Source organism: Mus caroli, unplaced genomic scaffold (genome assembly GCF_978045245.1).
Source record: "Mus caroli unplaced genomic scaffold, Mus_caroli_1 scaffold_13, whole genome shotgun sequence".
In the NCBI taxonomy this organism is placed as follows: domain Eukaryota; kingdom Metazoa; phylum Chordata; class Mammalia; order Rodentia; family Muridae; genus Mus; species Mus caroli.
In genome coordinates this window covers 73621750-73647665 of record NW_028227268.1, presented here as the reverse complement: position 1 = coordinate 73647665, position 25916 = coordinate 73621750, and the positions used below count along the sequence as shown (strand labels likewise).

Here is a 25916-nt window from a genome sequence, read left to right as displayed (position 1 = left end):
TAAGACTCCTGGGGGCATTGGAGTGTAGGGGAAACATAAATAGCACTGAACTATGCACTGGAGGGAGGGAAGCAGAGGAGACGTGGCACTTTGCCTGCCAGGTCCTTTCAGGTCTGCCCCAGCAGGGAATCATGCAGTGAGAGGGAGGAGGCTGCAGAACTAAACTCCTGGATCTGTGCTCAGAGCTCTCAGTCTTGTTGCAAACCACATAGGGCACTCCAGAAACTGAGCAGGTCACTGCTAACAGACTCTACAGTCATTGCCCACATGGTGAGGTATGCTCCTTACAGGCACTGACCACTGTGTCTGCAGAACCCAAACTGGCTGGTCGATGTTCTTGACGTTTCCGTGTCCAACTCTCCCTTCCTGGCTGGAGTAATGATTTTGTGTACTGTGTATTCAAATGCTGATTTCCAGAGATCTAGTTGATGGCCAGACTTTGGTATTATCATTACTATGAAGCATCTCCTGACTCAATGTTTTATAAAAACATTGTTCTCCATCACCATCTGATTGGTCAAATAAAGAGCTGAACAGCCAATAGTTGGGCAGGGGAGGAAAAGATGGAACTTCCATTCAGATCGAGAGAGAGAGAGAGAGAGAGAGAGAGAGAGAGAGAGAGAGAGAGAGAGAGAGAGAGAGAGAGAGAGAGAGAGAGAGAATCGGACACAAATGAAGAAGGTGAAGTCAAAGAGAGACTAAAATGGCATGTAGTTCAACGAGTAGCTGGGAAGAAGGCCAGGCCAGCACTGTTGGATTAGAATAGCTATCTGCCCAGCTAAATTGCTTGATGCTTTTAATAAATATTCAGAGCAAGAGTATATATAGAAAAGCCCATACTTCCTCACTTTCTCTCTCCACTATTCCCTGTTGGTGTTTCTTCCATCTAAACACCGGTGGGTCTCTGACTTCCAACTGTTACTGGTTTTTCAGCTCACAAAGCAGCTTAATCTCACACAGGCACCTTCTCAAGATGGTGCTTGGTTAAAACTCTCTTAGATAGGGGGATTACTCAAACATATTTGCTTTTCGGTGTTCTCTGGCCTCCCAAGAATAGTTACCATCACACGCACTCCCCCAGTGCATTTACAGCTTGTGGGGATTATGGGATTACCCCCTGGCTGAAGCCAAGGGTGTGTTTTCACCTGGATTCCCTACAACTTGTGGCTTTGGCCTTCTCTACTACCCCTGGCTGCTAGTTGGGGATGGAACCATGTTCTGTACTTCTCACTCTGTGTCTTTTCTGATTCTCTACTTCTTAGCTCCCCTTTGCTCTACATGATTCCTGGTGCTTTTCCTCCATCACTCTTTGGAATCAAGCCAGTTCTTCTGTGTTCTCACAGTCATATAGAAAGTTTACAAGCCTCCATCTTACCTCAGAAGTCATCTTTTCTACATACTAAGTAAGTAAGTACATATCAAGATTTCAGCATGATACCCTCTATGCATGTTTGTCTGATGCAGTGGTAAAACTAAATTTGATTTTTCCTCTTCGATACCATCTTACTGACAATAGTGTCAATATTGACAATTGACAACATTGTCAAACTGACCACAGTTGCTTATGTATTCACATTTCATTATATTCAGATCCTTTTGAGTTGTGGTTTCAGAATTTTAACGTGCTTGAGGTTTTATTCATTTGAAAAGTCATCAGCATGTCTGAATGTTGTTATAACCAGCAATGAAAGTATAGATCATGGATGGCTAAGAATTCTTGTATGACTAAATTATATGTAGGACAGATGTATTCTTATTTTCTGACTCAGAAAATAAACATTTCTGGGGCACTTGTGTATACCAGACTTGGAGCCAAGCTATATAATGGATCTATTAATTGGTTTAACAATATTTTTTGGGAGCCTTTCCTGCCTTAGGAACAGCACTGGAGCATGGAAATGCAGCACGGAATAAATTCAGCAGACCCAGTTGGACAGTACTTGCAGAACAGTGGTATAGACAGAGAATGTTGAAACCATATGCAATATGTTTTTGTCATTTAGGATGTACTTGAAATTAATATCCACCAAAATCTTGTGAACAAGGTTTTTTTTTTTTTTTTTTTTTTTTTTTTTTTTTTTTTTTTTTATTAAGTGAACCAAGTCCCTTGGAACAAGTGACAGGTAAGTAGGGAAAGCAAAGCTCAGAGTCTAACTGCAGAGCTTGGTGTATGTGTGAGCCTAAGGTGGCCATCCAAGACATCCTAGCCATGCTGGGTATGCCATGTGTGCCTAAGGTGGCCATTCAAGACGTCCTAGCCATGTTGGGTATGCCATGTGTGCCTAAGGTGGCCATCCAAGACGTCCTAGCCATGCTGGGTATGCCACCTGTACAATAACATTTTGTCTTTGTTGCTCACTTTTCAGGCATGGAACCTGAGTACCTTCCTGGGAGCACTGCTCAGCATTGAGGCATCGATGACCCTCCTCTACAGCAGGTTTAAGACAGAGGGAACATACCAGCATCCCAAAATTGTTCCCAGTGAGCACAGGTGAGAATTCAGTTGGCTTTCAATTTCTTGTCTTGGTTTCTGATTAACTTTCTTATCACTTATTTGATGTTTTTCTTAGCACAGAAATATCAACACTGAAAGCTACTTTTATGTATTTCCCAAGGCTGCAACTTACTAAAATGCATTTGTAGCCTAATATTCTGAGTAGAGGACATGGGTTTGTAAGAGGTTGAAATGAAGAGCCCAAATTTTCACTTTGACATCTACTGCAAGCCATGAATGAAAATACTATCAATGTGGCAGCCTCTTATACACCATAAAGAAGAACATTACTATTTGAAAACTCACTATGTTTTCTCTCATCCAGGATCTCATAGCTCAGGGAGAGACACAGACAGACAAACGACTTCTTGTGAATGACAAATGCTAGAGCAGAGCCATTACAAAGAGTTTTTTCTAGAGAGGAAAAAAAAATAAGACCTCCTGGGAAGGACAGGGATGGATTTCCCAGCTACACTTTGTAAGTGAAATATATTTGGGAAATAGTGACTTGCAAAAAGAAAATTTGTTGCAACCCAGTCACCACTAAACTGATTCTGAACTTTTCTCAATCCTTTGCAACAGATGCTGCCAATGGGTTGGCACACTGACAGCACCTGGAGTGATGGATGGAAACAGATGACTGCTCAGAGGAGGGACTCATGATGTCAGCCTTGTTAGTCTTCAGTCCGCATCTGCAGAAATACTCCACCTTCTAGAAAGAGAAGAGGAACAATTCAAACAACAGAGAGTGAAACACTAGTGCTACATTTTACATTCTGTTTTGCCTCTTTATTTTGTTTGGGGGCCATAGCTCCACAAATGCTCCATTAGTCAGCCATGCCAAAAGGTCCCCACTGGATCCTGAAGGCAGCCTCCATGTTGGTGCATTTGAATACTAGCCTCATGCTATGAGGGAGGCGGTAGTCACATTACCTTTAGACAAGGAGGCCTAGCATTGCTATCAGAAGAATCCTCTCAAGGGCTTGAGTGGTAAGAACAAAATCAGAGAACATATAAGAAGCAGGAGCATAGTTCAAAAAAAATCCATTCACTCCTATTGAGTGATCTCCTCTCTAAAGAGGAAAAGAGAGAAAGTACTGCAAAAGTGGAACTGGGTAGTAAAATGGAGAATGTGATGAATGATTCTGGAATGTTTAGGGAACCACGAGGATAATGTTTTCACATGCACTGCTCATCAGAGGCTCTGCATGAATGTCCACTTTTTGTTCAAGTGAAAGGCGATGGGAACTTTCAATGCCAGTTTAGGGAAAGGCTTCATATTAGTAGGCTTCTCTGATTTCCCTCAACTGGAAGTTTTCCTCTTTGTCTTTATTCTAGTCTTTTATCTGCTAACTCTCCTTGGCAACACCACCATCATTGCTCTCTCAAGGCTGGATGTCAGATTGCACACACCCATGTACTTTTTCCTCTCCCATCTTTCTTTCCTGGACCTGTGCTACACCACAAGCACCGTACCACAGCTTCTCATTAACCTCTGTGGGTTGGATAGGACCATCAGCTATGGAGGCTGTGTGGCTCAGCTCCTCATTTTCCTTGCCTTGGTCTCCACAGAGTGTCTGCTCCTGGGGGTCATGGCCTTTGACCGTTATGCTGCTGTGTGCCGTCCACTGCACTACACAACCATTATGCACCCTCAGCTGTGTCAGGGACTGGCCATCTCCTCCTGGGTTTCTGGCCTTGTGAACTCTGTGATTCAGACAGGACTTGTTATGGCCATGCCCCTCTGTAGCCATCGGCTGAATCACTTCTTCTGTGAGATGCCCATATTCCTGAAATTGGCTTGTGAAGACACTAATGGAACGGAGGTCAAGATGTTTGTGGCCCGAACAATAATCTTGATCTTTCCTGCTGCACTGATTCTAGGCTCCTATGGACACATTGCCAGGGCAATTCTGAGAATCAAGTCAATGGCTGGACGCAGAAAGGCCTTTGGGACTTGTGGGTCCCACCTCATTGTGGTTTCTCTGTTTTACGGCTCAGGCATATATACATACCTCCAACCCATCCACAGATATTCAGAGAATGAGGGAAAGTTTGTTGCTGTTTTTTATACTATACTCACCCCCATTCTCAACCCTTTAATATATACTCTGAGGAACAAGGATGTGAAGGGGGCTCTGTGGAAAGTACTTGGGAAAGGCACAGACTTAGTGTAAGAGGAGGAAGTAAGACCATTGTCTGTGATATCACTCATAATCTGAAACCCACCTTTGAGGGACACTAGTGACAGCCCTCAGGGTCCCAGAACCATTCCTCTGGGAATTTGGAAATGGGAGGAGTCTCTTGCAGTGATTTCTAGGTTAGTATATAAGGTCCTTGTACAAGAGAGGAGAGGCTGATCTATTTAGCTATGTTCCAAAAGACTATTAGGGAAGACTTGCATTTAAACTGGAAGTAAAGTAGATAAAGGCCCTAGGAATTTCACAAGTGGAGGAAGCCTTAATTATATATGACATCATACAATCTAAAGTCATTGATTTCCAGTGTAATGTCATGTAGAAGACCCTTGCTCAAAGGCATAGGGCATGAATTCAATTCAATATTCCTGAACACCTTATGTTCTGTTTCTACATTTCCTGATAGTAGTTACCCCACTGACCTTCCAGTTGCTCACATTACTTGGAAACCATGCCAGGAGGCTCAGTGCCATGAAAAGGATTTCATGTAAGAGGAAAGAGACTAGAGAAGACATGAGCATAAATGGAATGATCCATGAAGGAAAGGTATATGAAAGAAGAAAGAAAACAAAACCAGGTTTCTAAAATAGGCAGATCCGGGAAATTCAAAGAGACAATGGGTTCTTGACATTCTATCATGGTCATTTCCCCCATGTATTAGACAGTTTGCTTACATCTATCAATCAATCTATCTATCTATCTATCTATCTATCTATCTATCTATCTATCTATCTATCTATCTATCTACTTATCTATCTACCTACCTATCTACCTATTTATGTGACCACGTGTGTATAAGTGCATTAGAGCATACATGTGGAGATCAGAAAACAGTTTACAGCAATCAGTGCTCTCCTGGCCCTGTGTGGAGCTCCAGCCCTCTCAATGGCCCTTTCCATATGTTTAGAGGATGGTTTTCTGTCAAAGTGTCTATGTCCTTCTAACTAAACTTTTAAGTTTCATTCTCAAGCACTATATTGATTCAAAGAATACGAAAAGGCAGATTTTAAAGCTTTAAGATTATATAGGAGGGCTGGTGAGATGGCTCAGTGGGTAAGAGCATCCGACTGCTCTTCCGAAGGTCCAGAGTTCAAATCCCAGCAACCACATGGTGGCTCACAACCATCCACAACGAGATCTGGCGCCCTCTTCTGGAGTGTCTGAAGACAGCTACAGTGTACTTACATATAATAAATAAAATCTTTAAAAAAAAAAGATTATATAGGAAAATATTTTATATAGCTTCATCTTGGAGGTAGTTTATATTTTTCAATTAAAAATATAAGCCGGGCGTGGTGGCACACGCCTTTAATCCCAGCACTCGGGAGGCAGAGGCAGGCGGATTTCTGAGTTCGAGGCCAGCCTGGTCTACAAAGTGAGTTCCAGGACAGCCAAGGCTACACAGAGAAACCCTGTCTCAAAAAACCAAAACAAAACAAAAAAACAAAACAAAAAAATAAAAATATAAAATAAGAATGCATAAGAAGAGTAGAGTCCCTAATATTTGTAGCTATTTGACTGAGTATAGTGCACAGATTAATAAAAATGTTGACTAACAAGAGAAAGCCCAGAGACATTTTAATAAAATTTTATATACATTGAGATCTTCATAGAACAGTACAAATCCTAAGAAAATCACTAAAGCAAACTGCTTTTATATGTTTTGAAACAAAGAGTAAATAACATATAAATAAATGGTAAAGTGAGTGCATTTCTCAAAGAGTGTAGGGATGTCTCTAAGAGGTATACTTGGGCTGGGGGGCTCAAGTCTTGTGTAAGATAATCATTATTTTAAATCATTTATTTATTTGGGTGCATTAAAGTTTTATCTCCTACTATCTTGTGGTTGAGTCTTTTTCACCATGTTAGGGGAGTGTTGTCAATCTCCACAAGGAATCTTGTTTGTTTGTTTGTTTGTTTGTTTGTTTGTTTGTTTGTTTTAGGAAAAGGCAATCTAAATGCCCCTTACTGAAGTTTTGTTGTCTCTAATGATTTAAGTTTGAAATAATCAAGATTCTTCCTAGACAGTATTTTTTTGGCACAGCTCAGTCTCAACTATTTTAATATTTATGAAGCCCATGGCAATATCACAATAGACACATCTGTAATAATTAGATCTGGGTAACTGGAAAATTTATAACCTCAAAATGTATCATTTTTTTGTATGGTGAACATTCAAAATCCCTCTACTCACTATTTTGAAGGAGACAAATGTTATAAACCACAGTTAAATTTTCATGTAGGGAGAAGATGTTGTTCTTCTCATGCAACAGAACCCTGAGACCTATGAACTATCTTTCCTTTCTCACAGAGATATAGTTGGTTGTTGTAGTTGTCTTTGTGAAGCCTTAAAACATGAAAAATGGATTAGGATTAGATGCATGAGTAAATGCTATCTATCTATCTATCTATCTATCTATCTATCTATCTATCTATCATCTATCATCCATCACCTATCTACCTATCATCCATCTATCTTATCATAAATAAAGTAAAAAAACTAAAACAAGCTGCAAATGAGGACTTACAATGTGCACAGTTGTAGGCTTATATTTTGTAAAACCTACTTTTAATAAGAGTTCTTAAGTGCTTTGACCCCTCCAGACCTCCGTCCATCAGAGGTAGTAGAAAGAAAAGGTTAATACAGCAAATGAGGATGTTTAGAAATAGTTCTTTTGAGCAAATCTAATATGCCATGTCAGAATATCAGTAGTTCAGTTCACATAAAACAGCAGTGGCAGCTCGATCCACTGGCAAAATTGATTAATGAATCAACAACAGCAGTTTGAGAGGCTCTTCCAATGGGCCTGAGTCCATGGAAGCAACAAGAAGCTGCCAGAATAGCACCAGAAGTTCTTTGATGGCGTTTCTCTCTATGAAGTCACAACAAATGATGACTAGCAAAGAATGGTAAGGCGAACCAATACAATACAAGTCATAGTCACAGTGTCCTTGCCGTCATTGTCATCATCAGCAAAGCCCAACTATGATCACTATACAGCATCATCTACTGTCTGTTGGGTTATATTTATACCTTTTCCAAATATCATGTGTTCTGTCAAGCATCTGCTCCAGCAAAACATCATATGCCCCTTTTCCAGGCAGCTTCCAGAAAAACACCACGTCTGTTCTCAACAAAACATCTCTCCACATTTCTGCTTCAGCAAAAGCATCCTATGATAAGACAGATTCCAGAAAAACATCACATGACACAACTGAGTCTCCAAAGAAACCAAAAATTTCCACTTCACACATTACCTGCAGTGGCGGCACATGCCTTTAATCCCAATACATGTGCACAACCAATGTCCTAACTTTTCCAGAAAAGTACAAAAATCTTATTATGATGGGGGAAAATGTGAGTACGTAATAAAAGAAGAAAATGAAACAGAAAATAAACCATGAAAAAGGTGTTCCCATCTCCATATAATCAATGAAATGCAAATTAGCATGACACTGAGATGATTTCATACCATCTCATAGGCAAGCACATAGGGGTATATTTTTTTGGTGGTTCTGAGCATTTAATTTTTATAATGCTATGCTAGATTCAATAATGCTAAGATACAGTCTTACTCCTTAAAGTGTTTTTAAGATGAGGCAAGTAGATACATACAAGCAATTTATTATTTATTTCTTTGTTTTACATTCAAGAAATTTAGAGTATATTTTTAAATATTGTCTAAGGTCTCATAATAGCTTCTAAATATTTTGTTAACATTTCATCTGTTTTCTATGCACCCTTACACACCAATAGATATGCCTACTTTTATTAATGTTTATTTCTTCCCAATCACTGCAAATGTTATTTTTTCAATTTTTGTTTGGCTAATATTAATTTTACATGTTAACTTGGTTCATTATGATAGATGAATATAAATAAACTTATAAAATCCTACCTCTATCAACACTCCTCTCCATTCTTAGCCAACTCTAGTAATCACTAACTTTCTTTCAGGCTAATGTTTTTATCATCTACATATGAGGTGATTGCCTTTCTATGTCTGGTTTACCTAACATAATACCCTCTAATTCATCAAATTTGCTCAAATGATGGAATTTCATTCTTCTTTATTGCTGAGTAACATTAAACTATACATATGTGGAATATTTTCTTATTCATTCATTCACTGATTGGCATACAGAGTGATTCTGCATTATGACTAGTGTGAATATTGTCACAACAAACACAGTAAGCATGTATATCGATGGAATGCTGATTCAGTTCCTTTGGATATACACCAGAAATGGGACACCTCGATTGCACGATAAATCAGTTATAACTCCAGTCTTTAGAAGAACATGCACACCATTCTATATAACGTCTGAACAAAATCACATTCCTACCAACTGTCAGATTTCCTATTTCTCTGTGTCCTCGTCAGTAATTGATGGTTTGCTTGTTTTGGTAATGGCCATTAAAGCTAGAGTGAGATGGTATCTCATTGTGGTTTTGATTCAAATTTTCCTAGTACATAACAAAACCAAACTTTTAAAACACACATTTTCATCTCTTGTGTATCTGCCAGTTCAAAATATTTTCATAAATTCACAAAAGAAAGCCTGAAGTAATAGATACTCAACTCAGTGAACAGACTAAAATCCACTGAACTGTAGATTTTAATTTTTCATCATACATGACATTGGTAAATGGTCATGTTGTCAAACTACCTTATCTGTAAATGTTTTTTATTGGCAAACTCAGATACCTCTCAGTCTTAGATCTAGGGATTTGAATTGATCCACCCCAACATCTATCCCACTGATGAACTGCTAGAGTGCATGAAGGGTCTGGTCCTAAAGATCCAAAGCAACAGGATCTCCAGGACACACGGCAAAAACATCTGAGAGGAGACCCCGTGAGGCTCCAGTATTTATAGAGTAGCAGAAGCCTACTAGACCATGGAGTCATTGCAATGAACATTTGCAAGCAAAGAAGTATGAACAAAAGGTATACTGTAGGACACACTGTGACATACTACAGTTTCCACAATGAATTTTTTCCCTTTGTTATGAGGAGGTTGCAAGGATGAAGGGTAGGTATGAGAGGAGAAGATATGAGTGGGATAGCGGGCATGGTGTGAATTTCATAAAGGACCAATAAAAAGTTAAAAGTATTTCCTATACTATGTACAATAGCGTTAAATGTATAATATGTAATTTTAGAATGCATTGACAAAATTTCTTTCTTAGCTTTGTTGTGGATAAAATTAATATTCATAAATCAAACACAACAGAAATGTAAATCATAAAAGTTTTTATCATGGAAATCAATTTTAGCTGAATTGATGATTCATATAAATAGAATACACAAGCACTACTTGAAGAGTCCAGAGATTTAAGTTAGTCTATGCTTGTTCCTAAGTGAGTCTTGGAATGTATTCTGATGGGTCAAGGACTGATAGGACTGTTGTTGAAATAGGGAAGCATCGGGAAACTCAGTCAAGTGAATAGGAGGAGGTGTGCTGAGGATGCTGAATACATCTATGTTTGGAGAACAGAGGGAATTAAGAACTACAAGGTGGATCATAGAGAGCCCATTAGTTGAGTATAATTGCCACAATGGGGCCCACGTGTCTCCAAGGCCACACTTTGCAAACAATTTTTCTTTGCTGCTACCATAGAGCCTTGGCAATGTGCCCAGGGCATTTGTGATGCACTAAAAATAGTCTCGTGGGGGTGATTTGGTTATACACCAGATCCTTCCAATTCTCAGTTAACCAACCAAAGGGAGCTTGGAGTGCACTAGAGGATGCCATGGGATTCAGCAACTTCTTTTCCTGTGCAGAACTGTGTGAAATGATGATCTCCAGAATAAGCCCTCTACTTCAGGAAAGAATTCAGGACCACGGAGGGACATATACAGCTTGCACATCCCGATATGTAAACGGCCCCAAGTGGGTCTCACTTCTCCATTGAAGTCAATAGAATTCAGGCTGATAACAGGGTGGTTTCCTTTCCTAGTAATTTAGGTAAGTACTGACCAGGTGAGTTACTCTAACTTCACAAATAAAACTCAAGATATAAATATCCCATTACGCAAGCAAGGCTGGCCTCCAATCTGATAGTTGACTGGCTTGAGGATATTGAAGTTATGATTTACTTCTGATAATCTTTCCTTCTCTATCACCTTCACTAGACACAGCATGCCAAAATATTCCCGCTTGCATGCATTTATCTCCAAGTGCACACAGTTAAAGGAATAAGTATTTTTCTAATGTGAAGAAGAAATATCAATTTAAAATAACTTTAAAATCTTTTCTAAAACCTAAATCTGAAAAATCCAAAGCTCTAATATGCAATGTAACTTGTACATAGCAGAACCAGGAGGTAAGAATAGGGGTGTGACCATATGACAATACATTAAGGAAGATTTGTAAGAATAGACAGGGAAGAAATGTCCTCTAAATGAAACAGTGTTATGCGTAATTCATACAAGTTAAACCAATTTATTAACTTAGTCTTGTAATGTCTAATACTGTACCTGGATTCAAACCTTTGTTACCTGGTATGATGCTAAAACACTTGTTCTCAACCTGTGGGTCGCGACCCCTTTGGAGACAAATGCCCCTTTCACAGGGGTCATCTTAGGCCATTGGAAACACAGATATTTGTATTATGGTTCATAAATGTAGCAAAATTTCAGTTATAAAGTAGCAACAAAAATAATTTTATGGTTGGGTCTCACCACATGAGGAACTGGATTAAAGAGTCTCAATACTAGGAAAGGTGAGAATCATTGCTGTAGAAGTTGTGATATGCTGAGTGTTCAAGAGTCTTGAAGGTTGCTGTGAAACCCTGTGGTATAGAATGGGCTGCTGTATGGTTTCTCATGTGAATGAAATAAGGTCCAGATCAAAGAGTGTCAGTCTGCAGGTGAACATACAGGTGGTGATGGGGAATTGGTAGAGGGATGTTTTGGTCATAAGGTTTAATATTGAGTTAGCTTCTCAAAAATTAATGAGAAATCTATACCTATAGGCACAAAGGGAAGATTTAAGTTAAATTCAGATTATACAATATGTACTGTTAGCTCTGAAGATGATTAAGGAATAATTTTTGGAACTTCTGATTAGATGTAAAATAATATTTTTTATTTAAATGTGATTCTAATAATTCTACATTAAGCCAGTGGGTAAATGAAGTAGTACTACGCGGTTTGAGGAAGTAAACATGGTTTCTCACCAGTGAATTCACCATTTATAGAGATCATGAGTAGACACATATGGGCACAAAAAGACACAGGAAATCACTGACATTTGTATTACAGAAAACTAAGTATGCAAGTGTCAAAATATTTTGTCTTTGATGGAAAATAAAGAATAGTGATGAAAATTTTAAAAGCGATTTTCTATTGTTTGAAAAACAAACGTGGAAAAAAAAGAAAAACAAACATTAAGATCGAGTAGAATGCTTCAAACTATTAAGCCAACTATTTGGTTAATGTAAAAAAGTGTTTTAACCTATACTGAGAGATCAGTTTATTGTCTCCGAGTGAGAAGACAGATACAAAGGTAGAAGATAGCTGCCAGTAAGCTCCATTTCAGACAACTTCATTTTCAAGTTTACTCCTGACTGAACCACAGTCTTGTAAACTTCATCAGTTTGTCTGAGTTCTGGCTTTTTGCAAAGAAGAAAGCAAATTGGATATCTTTGCTATGTGGTAGATTTTTAGGCATGAGCAAGTTATCATGGTTGTCTTTTGATGTCTTTTTCTAATCTAGAAAACGTCACTAAAAAAAAATCTGCTTCTCAAGCGGTGTGCTTGCCCAAATATTGGTTGGGCTGTTCTTTAATCCTTTAAGTGTGAAGTTGTAAAAGGATAACTCCTAAAGAGTGGCACCTTAGGTGAAAAGCTGCATCAAATGGACTAAGTTGTCTGCATTTATCGTAATTTCATTGGCTCATAGAGGTAAAGAATTTGGGTTATAAGAAAGTGAAGATTTGCAAATTGTCCTCTGTATTGAGGAATGTTGAGCTTGGAAATCTTCTGATGTTATTATCACTGTGCTGTGGAGGACTGTCAACTGAGGTTGACAAATAGATCTGCATTTCACCTCCATACGTTGGCTTTCCATGGTTAAGCTTAGTGCTGCCCAATGTCTTGGCCAATGTGGCCATGTCAAAGCCCAACTAGAATAAGAGATGTAGAGTAGGTATAATAAACCAGAATCCAATCATTTATTTCACATGTAAATAGGCTTTCACAAGTGTTCTTGACACATGAAAAAGACCTCCAGGAACATGTGTTCACATTTTCCAGATGTGGACATAATGAGGCAGAGCATATCACCAAAATTAATGAAAGAGCAGAGAATGCCTCTATGAGAGATTAGAGATGTGTCATAAACATGATTATTTCCCTGAGTGACAGACATATGGGCAGTCTAGGAAAGATGGATTTTAAGCCATGTGACCACTGAGACTCACTAGTGCATTTGACATGGTATAAAATGCTAAATAAGTTAAGTATCCCTTTCATGATCATCAAAGAATAGAATTGCAGGAGCTGGAAAGGTAGCTCAGTGACTAAGTGAACTTAATGCTCTATCAGAGGACTTGAATACAGTTTCCAGCACCCATGTTTAGGGGACTCACAATTTCCTTTTGGTCCAGCTCTAGGGGGATCCAATACACTCCTCTGGGTTTCTTGGGTAACTGCACTTATGTGCACATACCCTACATACACATAAATTTTATATATAGAGATACATATATATGTGGATACATATATACACATACACCTATATGTGTATATATGTATCTCTCTCTATATATATGTATATAATTTTTTTAAAGAATGGAAGAGAGATAGACAACTGTCCAAAGCATGTGTCATGTACTCTTGTCATTTCTGAATTTATAATAGCATACAATGTCAATCAAGATCTCAAGATTATATGAAAATTTTATTTTATATCTAAGACTTACAGAAGCAAGTCTTCAGAACAGGTGACATGGTGACAAAGGTTATATGTAGGAATCTGATTACAGACTTTGCCAGCTAATATGTGGCTACTACTTCATCTTTATAATTCACACTTTCCATCTTTCCTACAAAAGGCTTCAAGTATGATACACAAACACTTCCTGGAATCAAAATGGAGCATGGTGGACTGTCTATAAAGATAAGATGATGCTAATTTGGCAAATATTCTCATATTGAGAGGTCAACTTTCCATTAATTCTTTCTTTTAGTCTTATCTGATGAACTTACCTGTGTTCTATTTTGATTTTTAATGGCATTTTTTTTCAGTTATGTGTATTTGTGGGGGTGGGGCAGAGTATGGACACTGGTGCTGCTGGAGGCCAGAGTTGTAGGATATCCTTGAGTCTGAAATTATTAGTTTGACCCACCCAGCAAATACGTTGGGAACCAAGCTCTAGTATAACAAGAGCAATACAACACTCTTAGCCTCTGAGCTTTCTCTCCATTGGTCCCAATTTTGACTTCTATCATAAGAAGTCTCAACCTTGAAATAAAACAAACTTTTATGTATCTGGCATTTTAAAATTTGTTCCTGTTACTTCTCAAGGTTTCTCATGGAAATGGATTTTCATAAGATTTGAAGATAGAATCAAATGTTTCCATCAACAAAAGTTATATAACATCTACTAAATTATATGAACAGAAGTAACACTAGGTACCTCTTATACTTCATGAGGTAAGACACTAGCTATTTTTTTAATTGGGTATTTATTTCATTTACATTTCCAATGCTATCCCAAAAGTCCCCCAACCACTAGCTATTTTTTTAAGACTGAAATTTATTTGGTACATTTATGTCTACAGGTCAATAACAGCTTGTTTCCAATTAGAATTTCTGCATACTGTCCTTAGGTAAATAATTACTAATAACTAAGGTATAAGAGCGACCATAGATATTTGGAGCAGATGTTTTGACAAAGCTCATGGTGGAAAGGATACTTCTACAGAACAACTGTTGCTTCTAAAGCTCTGGGAACATCGTGCTGGAAGAGAAAGCAGAAGGAATATAAGACCCAGAGGCTCAGACTGTGTTAGAAGTTACATGCTAAAAGTCTTTACATGACTTCTTCACCGTGAGATGAACAAGGACAATAGTAGAATAACATGGATGAGGGAACCCACAAGGCCTCAACTCTACACAAAGAACTGTTAATTAAGGAATGCTGACAGTGGGAGAAATAGCCTTCCCTGGGGAATAATGTAACAATCATTTATCTAATGCCAATGGCCAGCTCTGAAAACATAGGTACAAGTAACATTATACAGCCTGAGCAGAAATATATACACATATACATATATGCATGGAATACCAATTAATGAGAAAATAAGTCATAAATTTGAACAAAGAGTCCATGAATTTGAATAAGAGCAAGGAGAGGTATATGGGAGGGGTTTGGGAGAGGAAAGGGAGGAAATGGTATAATTATATTCTAATCTCAAAAATAAAAGAAATTCAAAATTAAGAAAACTGATTCTCCAAGTTAAAAAATATGATAGTGGTTCCTTCAAATTTTAAAAACTTACTGTGTTCTCTACCACCCAAGATCTCACAAGACAATGACATAGAAGAGGTCTTCACAGAATGTAAACATTTCTAGAGAGAACATTGTACAAAAACATTTTAGCTTGAGGGCAGAAAATAGCTCTTTCTGGTAATTTCAGGAATAAATTAATCAGAGTATGTTCTGCAATGCTTATTTGTGACAGAGAACATATGTAATATTTTTTTTTATCTAAAGGGATCTAAACTCTTTGAGTCCTTTATGACAGATGGCAGTTGTGCGAGTGTGGAGCCCAGAACAGGTGTAATGACAGCATTGGCTATGCAGGAAAAAGCAGATGAATATCAGAGGACAAATTTGTGATTCTGGAGTCTTCACTACTGAAAAACCCTGTCACATAGACCAAGATGATGAGCAAAATGAACCACGAGTGTACACATTAGATTTTATTAATTGACTGATAGTATTTGTCTCAGAGCTCAAACTCAGGGAGTTGCATGTGCTGGACAAGCACTTAACCTATGAGCTGCATCTGCAACTCCACACTAGATTTTAAAAGCAGATTCCCATTACTGCATTTGGATCCATATCTCGGTGTTGTGATTCTAGCAATAAATATATCATCTCTCCTTCCAGACATGAAAACATTGAATCCACAAAATTGAGTGGTCTCAATGAAATTTTGACACAAATCATCAGAACTAGAACTCAAGCAAAGAGGACATCCATGTCTTGGATCTAAAGATGAAAAGAGACAGATAACTGTATATGTGGAACTAAATAGCAAAATGGAGAACGCAACCTATGAATTTGTAGTATTAAGATATAATTTGGAAACCCACACTACTCGTTGAAAGCATTGCGTTGTTCATGGTTTGCACTGGTCAAAGGCAATGGGAACCTTCAATTCCAGTTCAGATAGGGCCTTCTTTTTGGTGGGATTCTCAGATTGGCCTCACCTGGAACTTGTCTTTTTTGTCACCATTTCAATTTTCTACTCCCTCACTCTCTTTGGCAACTCATCCATCATTGCTCTCTCTCGACTGGACCTTCGACTGCAAACACCCATGTACTTCTTCCTCTGCCACCTCTCCTTCCTGGACCTCTGCTACACTACCAGCACTGTGCCCCAGCTCCTCATCAACCTCCATGGACTTGACAGGACCATCAGCTATGAAAGGTGTGTGGCCCAGCTCCTCATTTTTCTTGCCCTGGCATCTACAGAGTGTGTGCTATTGGGGGTCATGGCCTTTGACCGCTATGCTGCTGTGTGTCGTCCACTGCACTACACGACCATTATGCATCCCCAGCTGTGTCATACACTGGCCATCTCCTCCTGGGTAGGGGGCCTTGTGAACTCTCTGACTCAGACAGGCCTCATGATGGCCATGCCACTCTGTGGCTATCGACTGAATCACTTCTTCTGTGAGATGCCCATATTCCTCAAGTTGGCTTGTGAGGAAACAAAAAGAACAGAGGCCAAGATGTTTGTGGCCCGAACAATAGTTTTGGTCTGCCCTGCAGCACTTATCCTGGGTTCCTATGCTCACATCACCAGGGCAGTACTGAAGGTCAAGTCAACAGCTGGACGCAGAAAAGCTTTTGGGACTTGTGGATCCCACATTCTGGTGGTCTCTCTGTTTTACGGTTCAGCCATTTACACATACCTTCAACCCACTCACACCTATTCTGAAAGTGAGGGAAAGTTTGTTGCCCTTTTTTATACTATCGTCACCCCCATGCTCAATCCTCTGATTTATACGCTGAGGAACAAGGATGTGAAGGGGGCTCTGTGGAAGGTGCTAGGGAGAGGCACAGACTCTGAGTAAGTGGAAAGAAGAAGGACCGGGATATTTTTTCTGTTACAGTTTTCATAGTCTGTTCTAGGACCATTGGTCACTAGCAAAAAGCCTTCAGTAGACCTCAGAGTTTTAGTGTCTTCCTATTGGGGAGGTGGGACTGGTTGAAGTTCTTTCAGTATCATTTCCATAGAATGAAAGTTGGCTTATATCACATTCAAAAAAAGGCTTGGGAAGATGATGTGTTCTAGCTCCATGCAGAGTCTACTGACTAGTGAACATCCTCAGAGTGAGAAAAGACCCATAAATGTGCTAGCATATTTTCCAAAATAGTCTCTAATTCCCTGTGGGGAAGAGGAAACGCTGAATCTTATTGCAAAGTACATGAGTTCACTGCTATGCATTTTAGTAGATGTGAGATCCATTTTCATACCCAGAATCTAAAGAATTAGCTCTTAATTTGGCCATCCCTAGCTACTCGTTTCTTGAGTGTAGTTAACTTCTCATTACAGGTTTGTGGCTTTACTCTATGTGATAAAAGCATGTCAGGAAAGTTATACAAATTCCATCTCAAACAAAGAAAATGTTTCACTGAGTCATGGCAGTTGGTGACAAATAAATTTGCTACAATGATTAAAATCTTAGTAACATTTGATCAAATTTCTGTATTCCAGTAGCTTTTTTTCCTGTTGTGACCAAATTACCAGACAACTTAGAGATTTATTTTGCTTGCAGCTGCAGAAGATTCCATCTATAATGATGGGGAAGGTACGAACAAAAGAGCAAAGCAGCTTCACACCATGGCTGGGAAGCAGAGAGGGATAAAATGCAGATACACTGCTTCCTCTTTTCCCCTTTTATTCTCTCCAAGCCTCTAGTCCATAAGTCTTGCCACATGCATTCACCTCAGACAATCCTTTCTACAACAGTATTCACAGACGCATCCAAAGACGTGTCTCAAATCTTATTCCTTGGTGATTCTAAATTCAGTCAAGTTGTCAAAGAAGAACAATCACTATATATCAGCCAGTCAACCTGAAACCCAAACATATCACTTTGAAGTTATAGCATCCTGCTTATGATTCCATCAAAAAGATCATATCTGTTTTATCAGGAAAAAAATTATCCAGCCTCTCACCATGAGTCCCTTTTGTCTTAACAACTCAAGAATTGTTTAGAAGGTCAAGTTCAAATTCTCCTGTCAGACTCACTGCAAAGTTTTGACTATGAGCCACTGTAAACATTGAAAAGGGATTTATAACTCTGTGGTGGTGATGGCCCATGCCTTTAATCCCAGCACTCAAGAGGCAGAGGCAGGCAGAGCTCTATGAGTTTGGGGCCAGCCTGGTCTACAGAGGGAGTTCCAGAACATTCAAAAGCTACACAGCAAAATCCTGTCTTGAAAGTGAAAGCAAAAGCAAAAACAACAAAAAAATGAGTCTATATACTTCCAACATACAGTAACAAAAAATGAACATTCTTTTCCTAAAGTAGGGAGATGGGAACATAGAAAGAAGAGATGGCTCCAAACTAAGACTGAAACAGCAGCTCACACATTAAAGCCTGCAGTCCAGCATCAAACACCCAAGTCATATGACACATGATTTAAGTTCCAATGGATATGGATTTTGACAATAGACGCTCAAAATTCTCTTAGGGGTGAACTCTCTTCTTAATTTTAATTTTTCTAACTCTCCTTTACCATCTCTCCTTTACCAACCTCTAACCTGCCATCTTACCCTGAAGCTTTCCTCTTAATGAATTTCTACCATACCCAAGCATCTGCATACACTTTCATTAATCCTTAAACAGCATTACAGGATAAGTCACATCATCACCTCCCTCATGGAGAAATTGAGTCTTAAACAGGTTAATTAAAATTTTCAGGATTAAAAAGCTTGTAATCTACAGCTGTTTTTCTATATTATGTTATAACTCCTTAAATATTTACATTTAATTAAAATTAAATTAAATAATTTTGATTATTAAAAATTTAACTCCATATAAAATAACATTAATTTTTAGTATATAAACTGGAGTACATTAATGAAATTTTGTTTTTGAGTTTGTTATTGATGAAACTAGACAATAGGAAAAGATAATTGGTTTGGGGTGTGGGTTTTGTTTTGTTTTGTTCGTTTTGTTTTGTTTTGTTTTGTTTTGTTTTGTTTTGTTTTTTGCCAACCTGACATAAGCTAGAGCCATCTGGGAAGAGAGGGCATCAGTTGTATAATTGACAGTCATATTGGCCTGTTGGAAAGTCTGTGGGGACATTTTCTTGATTGGTGATTGGTGCAAGATGGTCCAGGCACTGTGGGCAGTGTCCCACCCCAACCCCTGGCAGGGGTCTCGGGTGAGATGAAAAGCAAACTGAGCAAAACACGGAAAGCAAGCCAGTAAGTAGCATCCCTCAGTGACCACTGGTTCTTTCTGCCTCTAGGTTCCTGCTTTGAATTCATACATCGACTTCACCTAATGGTGGACTATAACCTCAGAGTTGTAAAATGAAATAAGCTTTTCTTCCTAAGTTGTTTTTGATTGTGGTATTTTATCACAGTATTAGAAACTAACCTAGGACAATAGCAATACGTTGAGTCTGTGTGTGAACGATAAAACATCAGACTTTCCTTAAGGAAATACTTAGGTCAATGGTGCATATAAGTAAGACTATGAAAAAGTCTAAAGTGTGGTCAACACAGTACACCTCAGTTGGGAAAGGAGATTTGGCCTGGTTGGTCAAAGGAAATAAGAAATGAGATGAAGGTAAATGCAGTCTGCAGAATCTCAGATGGTAGATTCATCAGGGCAAGAGATCATGGTATATGGAGATACTAACTAGAGCAATTTCACTTGGGCATTTAGGAATATAGAGCATTGAAGACTTAAGTTCACAACTTAGAGTCCATTGGTTGGTTGTAATTGCCTCCCTGGGGCTCAGACATCTCCAAGGCTGTCCTTACTAAACAATTTTTCTTTGCCACTACTGAATCTCTGACAATTTCCCCATGGCATGTATGATGCACTAAGCTAAGAGGAGGTTTGGTAATATGCCAGGTCCTTCCATGTCTCACTGATAAGTGACAAACTGGGAAGATGCAGCCACCCCCAGGTTATTGGCACCAGTGAGAAAAGTCTCCCTGGAGAGAGAATCATGGATAATCATAAAAAATAAATAATATCTCCAGATAGGAGCTCCCATCCAAGGCTGACATCCTACAGAATAAATAAATCAGCTCTACCTAGAACATCTCTAGCTGCAAATGGGCCACACACATCACCTTTGAAACCAAGAAAATTAATGGTTGTAGTGCAACAGTTTCCTTTGCTGGAGGTCTGAGTGAGTACTGACTGGATGGGCTACACCACCCTCACAACTTAAACAGAATCAAAAATAATTCCACTAGGTGACTAATAGAATTTCCTTCTGCTCTTTGCCTGGTTTGTGGATAGAGAAATGTTAAATTAAAACAAGAACGTTTTATCACTAGTCAGCTTTCTCTAAGATCCATTCTATCGTCTCATTTCACTACACATAACATGTAAAAATATTCTCCAAGTACAGAACAGGAGTGGGGGCAATCAACATTGAAGTGAAATCAAGGCAGGCTAGCTAGAAGATGAGTTTAAAACTGGGAGTTGGTCTTAGATAGAGCTGACATTTTGTATCAGGTGTTGCTATTTAAACCACTAACTCAGTGTAGTCATTGTCTACTAACCTGACTGAATTCAAACCTTGGTTATCTGTTGTTATACTAGAAAATTTTGTAGTCGCACTTGGGGTGTTTGAGATAATAAAGATCACCTTAAACATTTGTGAAACTGGAAGAGATATGGGATAATTTTTAGTGAGAAAGGAATATGGTCCAGATCAGAAAACAACAGTTTACAGAATAATAAATGGTAATGGAGGTTAGTAGGACACTCAGGTGGCTGGAAAGGTTTGAAAGTAAGTTAACCATTAATAGAGTAACAAGAGAGCCCCACACACAGGCATAACAAGTGGAAGAGAAATCAGATTAAAAGTTAAAAGTAGATGGTTGAACAATAGAGGTACAGGAAGAAATGAACAATGTGCCCTTTGCTGAGGTAGGCTGAATGTCACTTCTTGAATGTCACTGTATTGTAATTTGAAAATGCCATGCGATTAGTTGACTGCAAGCTGGCCATGGTGGTTCAAGCCTATAATCCCAGAACTTGAGAGGAAAGGGCGAGAGGATTTGAGGTCATGGTCATCCTAGACTATACAGTAAGTTTCTACCTTTTAAAAGGTAGGGAGGCTCCCATGAAGGATATAGCATGGACACTCTTCCTGATGGCTGATCATAAGCATTATCTACAGAGCTCATGCACTGGCTCACAGGTATGTGCACCTGCTCAGACATAAACGCATATTTTATGAGCCAAAGATGGCTACTGACTATGATATTTCAGAAAGCAAACACATAAATGTCAAAATGCCTTATGTGTGCCGAGGAGATTAGGAGTAGTGGATGCAACCTTTAAAAACTTGAGATCAGAAAAATAAGGAAAATCACAGCTCAGCAGGAGGGTCCAAGTGCACCCAATTATTCAGTTAATGCAGAAACATTTTTCTAACTTCATGGAATGTTCAACTTTCAGAATTTGATATAGAAGCTTTGTCTTTTTGAGAAGATCAATTTTTTTCTAGACAGTCTATTTTTATACTTCTTTATTTTAAAGTTTTTCACACTGAGCCAAGAAAGTGTAAAGTTATAGCAAGATAATGTGTTTGAGCAGCTAGTGGGTGGCTGAGATGCAAGAATGAATAATTAAGACCTGTTGCATTCGTTAACATAATGTCATTTTCTTACTGAATAAAAGATTTATGCAGTATAAAAGGAAATATAAATTGTTGAAATGTTACTCTACTTGAAGGTCATTATTCTTCTGTTGTATGGAGAGAAGTCAGCTGGGAAAGATCTATGTCTGAATATGGGTACCCTAGCACCTCTGCCCCATCTTTGCTCATGTGTTCTGGGCTCACATGGAAAGTCCTGTCCAGTCCCTGAGCCAGTATTACAAAGGTCAAAATCAACCTGGGATATGAGTTGTACAACTAGGAGTGATGTGTGGCATCTGCCAAAGTCCTCCGTTGGATTCATGTGAGGAGCAGCTTACAGGTGATCCTAAAAGCTGCAAAAGCCTCCCAAGAGATTTTCCTTTTGTGATTTCAGAACATGTGCATAATCAAGAAGGCCCCAGTTAGCCAGGTCAAGAAAAGAAGAGTAAAGAACTCTTTTAGAGAACTTAATCCCCATCAAAATCTTGTAAAATAGATTATTTTATACTTACGTGAAGCAAACTTCCAGAACAGGTGGTAAATTCCATATGCGTATGTGTCAGGAGAGGAGGGAGTCCATTTGAATATAGGGGAAGGGGGTGACTGTGACCTTCATAAACAGCTATACTCGACTGTCAGAGCCATTCAGAATCAGCTGTGTTCAACAGAGTCACTCAAAACCATCTTAGGTGTTCTGGCTATAGTGCATGTATATTCACTTTCTCTCACAATTCACTTCTTGTTTGTGTTTCCCAGGGAGGCTTCGAGCTTGGCAGTCAAGTGTCTTCCTCGAGTCATCATCCCAACACTAGGTCACTGGTGATGACTTCCAGTATAGTAGACTCAGTGAAAAGGAGAATGTGTTAATTTGCCATAGTTACTTGTGTGGAGCATGGGTGAAGGTTCTGTTGGTTACTAACATCTTTTTCTGCTTTCCTATATCCAATTCATATTTTTTAAACTATGATAAATGTCCACTTGTAATTAATTCTATCCATACCTTGCTAATATAGTTTATGAAATGGGTTCATAGTTAATTCTCAAAGATGTAGAAGGCAGATTTTCATGAAATTGGAGAGTCAAATGTTTTACCCGTTATTTAATATTGACTAAATGCCATGAATGAAGTTAGCACTAATGCAATGCATCTTATATACTGTAAGAGAAGACTTTAGCTTTTTTTTTTTAATTGGCCATGTTCCTAAGTGCCTAGGAGCTTCTCAGGTTGGAAGAAGACAAGGGAGTGGAAAATTTTTAGTGAGTTCATTATAGGCATCATTGATAAAGCAGGGACAGATAAAATCCTTGTGCTATGAACTGAAAATCAGTATATACATGTAGATAGAAAGCATACAAAGAAATTTTGGCTTGAGAGGAGAAGAGTCCTCTTCCAGTGACGTTCAGAGGTGGGTTTTAACAGTGGGTGCAAAGTAGGAGCGTGTTCCAGGCATGGTGATACATGGGAAGTCACATATGCATTGCAAGTCATTTTGTTTTCCTACAGAAACAGATCTGTACTCTTCTTTACCCTTGTGATAGAAAACAGCTGAAGCAGTGATTCTTCTGCGAGTGCCACCTGGGTCGTGTATGCTCAGCAAAGGGAAGCAGATAAGCACTAAGGTCAGGTTTGTGACCTTAGCCTGGTTAATTCAGATCTTTAGCTACTTGCAGAATTCTGCTTCATAAACCAAAAAGAGGAAGAATGGAGAATAGCTCTTGTGCCATTTTTTTGCAGAGTTTATTTTATCTATATATTTATTTTAGTTTTCTTAAGTGCTGGGGGTTGGATATGGGAATCCTACACATGCTAGACAACTTCTTTTTCAGCCATCTCCATGATGGGCCCCACATCAGATTTTTAATAGTATTTTTATTAATTCTTTGAGAATTTCATACACTGTACTTTTCACATATTCACCTCTCTCCTAAATCCTCTCATAACCCCCTTCTCTACCCTCCTATCCAAATTTGAGATCTGACTTTCTCTTCTCTCTTTCTTCTAACTCTTCTCTCTCTCTCTCTCTCTCTCTCTCTCTCTCTCTCTCCCTCCCTCCCTGCCCCCCCCATCCAGTCTGGTTTGTGTTGCCCAACTAATGTTGGGATCAGGGCCTGACCTGGTGTGTGTTCGACCTACTGGGTCATATCATTAAATAAAACTAACTCTCTCTCTCTCTCTCTCTCTCTCTCTCTCTCTCTCTCTCTCTCTCTCTCTCTCTCTCATAGCAGGTATCAAATACCAACATCAGATTTCTAAATGCAGTTTCAAAGAGTGTGCATTTGGATCTTGCACCTTCGTGCTTTCAGGGAAGCAATATAGAACCTCTCTCCTTTCAGACAAAGAGAAGCATTTGGACTGAAAGTACTGAGTTGTCTGGCAAAGTCCAGACAGCAAGATTGGAGTTCTAACAAGAGCCACAACACCTTAAGCCAGTGATCTCCCATTTGAAGAGCGAAATAGAAAGAAGAATGGACAGATGGGATAGAATAGCAAACTAAAAGATAACATGCATCGTTTTTGAGTATTTATAAAATAGTGTTTTAACCCATACTCCTTACAGGAAACAATGAGGAGAGTTTGCTATTTGTGCAAGTGAAAGGCTATGGGAAATTTCAACACCAGTACACAAGAGAGTTTCATTTTGGTGGGTTTCTCAGATTGGCCTCAACTGCAAGTCGTCCTTTTTGTCATTATCTTGATTTTCTACTCCTTAACTATCTTTGGCAATACCACCATCATTGTTCTTGCAAGACTAGACCTTCGACTGCACAAACCGATGTACTTCTTCCTCTCCCACCTCTCCTTCCTGGACCTCTGCTACACCACGAGCACTGTGCCCCAGCTCCTCATCAACCTCCGTGGACTTGACAAGACCATCAGCTATGGAGGGTGTGTGGCCCAGCTCTTCATTTTCCTTGCTCTGGCCTCCACAGAATGTTTGATTTTGGTGGCAATGGCCTTTGACCGCTATGCTGCTGTGTGTCATCCACTCCACTACACCAGCATTATGAACCCCATCCTCTGCAGGGCACTGGCCATCTCCTCCTGGGTGGGAGGCCTTGTGAACTCTCTGATCCAAACAGGGCTTGTGATGGCCATGCGACTCTGTGGCCATCAAATCAATCACTTCTTCTGTGAAATGCCCATATTCTTGAAGTTGGCCTGTGAGGACACAGAAGGGACAGAAGCTAAGATGTTTGTGGCTCGAACAATAGTCTTGGTGTGCCCTGCAGTACTGATACTAGGCTCCTATGTTCACATTGCTAAGGCTGTACTGAAAGTCAAATCAATGGCTGGACGCAGAAAGGCTTTTGGGACTTGTGGGTCCCACCTCATGGTGGTTTCTCTCTTTTATGGCTCAGGTATTTATACATATCTTCAACCAGTCCATAGATATTCTGAAAGCAAGGGAAAGTTTGTTGCCCTTTTTTATACTATTGTTACCCCCATGTTCAATCCTTTGATCTATACGCTGAGGAACAAGGATGTGAAGGGAGCTCTGTGGAAGTTGCTAGGGAGAGGCACAGACTCTGGGTAGGAGGTGAAGAGAAGAGCTCATAACATCTCTGTAGTAGCTCTCATGTCTAGAATCCCACCTTGATCTTTCTCTGGTCCCAGAAAACAGCTCAGTAGCTCTCAGGATTTTAAAGACTTTCTTTTGAGTACACATACATTGAGATGCTTTATAGGTCAGTGTCTATGGTCTTCATGTAAAACAGAGTCATCTGTGATTTATATCACAATTTTCCACAAGAATGTACTTGGGGAGCATATTCTGGCCACACTAGAAAGTTGTAATAGGCTGTAAATATTTGGGACAGTGACAGGAGATATAATTAAATGTGACATCACTTTTTACAAAATCAATGACTCCTAACACAGATAACACTAAACACATAAGTCATTAGCTCACCAGCTATTTCCTAAGTAATTGTGGCACTGCTCACACCCTCCCAACAGCTTAAGGCTGTCCCTCACTTTCCTGACATGGTTTACCCTTCTAGCCTCCTGGGAAAATAAGGAAATCATGCCCTGAGACATTTTACTTGGCATATGGAGCTTTGGAGCTTTGTAGTGAATTTTTTGGAATTTTAGTTTCCAAACACAGAAATATTATAAGAAGGTGTTTTTGTTT

The 25916-nt window shown here is 39.1% G+C and overlaps 3 protein-coding genes across 3 annotated transcripts; all 3 read left to right on the top strand.

Annotated features, from left to right (window-relative positions):
• Window positions 1–3735: 3735 nt before the first annotated feature.
• On the top strand, window positions 3736–4671 carry LOC110305106 (olfactory receptor 2Y1-like). The gene has a single exon (XM_021176893.2). The coding sequence runs from the start codon at window positions 3736–3738 to the stop codon at window positions 4669–4671; it is 936 nt and encodes a 311-aa protein (XP_021032552.1).
• An 11405-nt stretch (window positions 4672–16076) lies between these two features.
• LOC110305568 (olfactory receptor 2Y1B-like) lies at window positions 16077–17012 on the top strand. Its single transcript, XM_021177582.1, has one exon. It carries the CDS (start codon window positions 16077–16079, stop codon window positions 17010–17012), a length of 936 nt encoding a protein of 311 aa, XP_021033241.1.
• A 7371-nt stretch (window positions 17013–24383) lies between these two features.
• On the top strand, window positions 24384–25319 carry LOC110305412 (olfactory receptor 2Y1-like). The gene has a single exon (XM_021177377.1). The coding sequence runs from the start codon at window positions 24384–24386 to the stop codon at window positions 25317–25319; it is 936 nt and encodes a 311-aa protein (XP_021033036.1).
• The last annotated feature ends 597 nt before the right edge of the window (window positions 25320–25916 follow it).

Excerpts from the sequence above, each read along its gene's own strand:
- LOC110305412 (XM_021177377.1), top strand. The coding sequence starts at position 24,384 with ATGGGAAATTTCAACACCAGTACACAAGAGAGTTTCATTTTGGTGGGT.
- LOC110305106 (XM_021176893.2), top strand. The coding sequence starts at position 3,736 with ATGGGAACTTTCAATGCCAGTTTAGGGAAAGGCTTCATATTAGTAGGC.
- LOC110305568 (XM_021177582.1), top strand. The coding sequence starts at position 16,077 with ATGGGAACCTTCAATTCCAGTTCAGATAGGGCCTTCTTTTTGGTGGGA.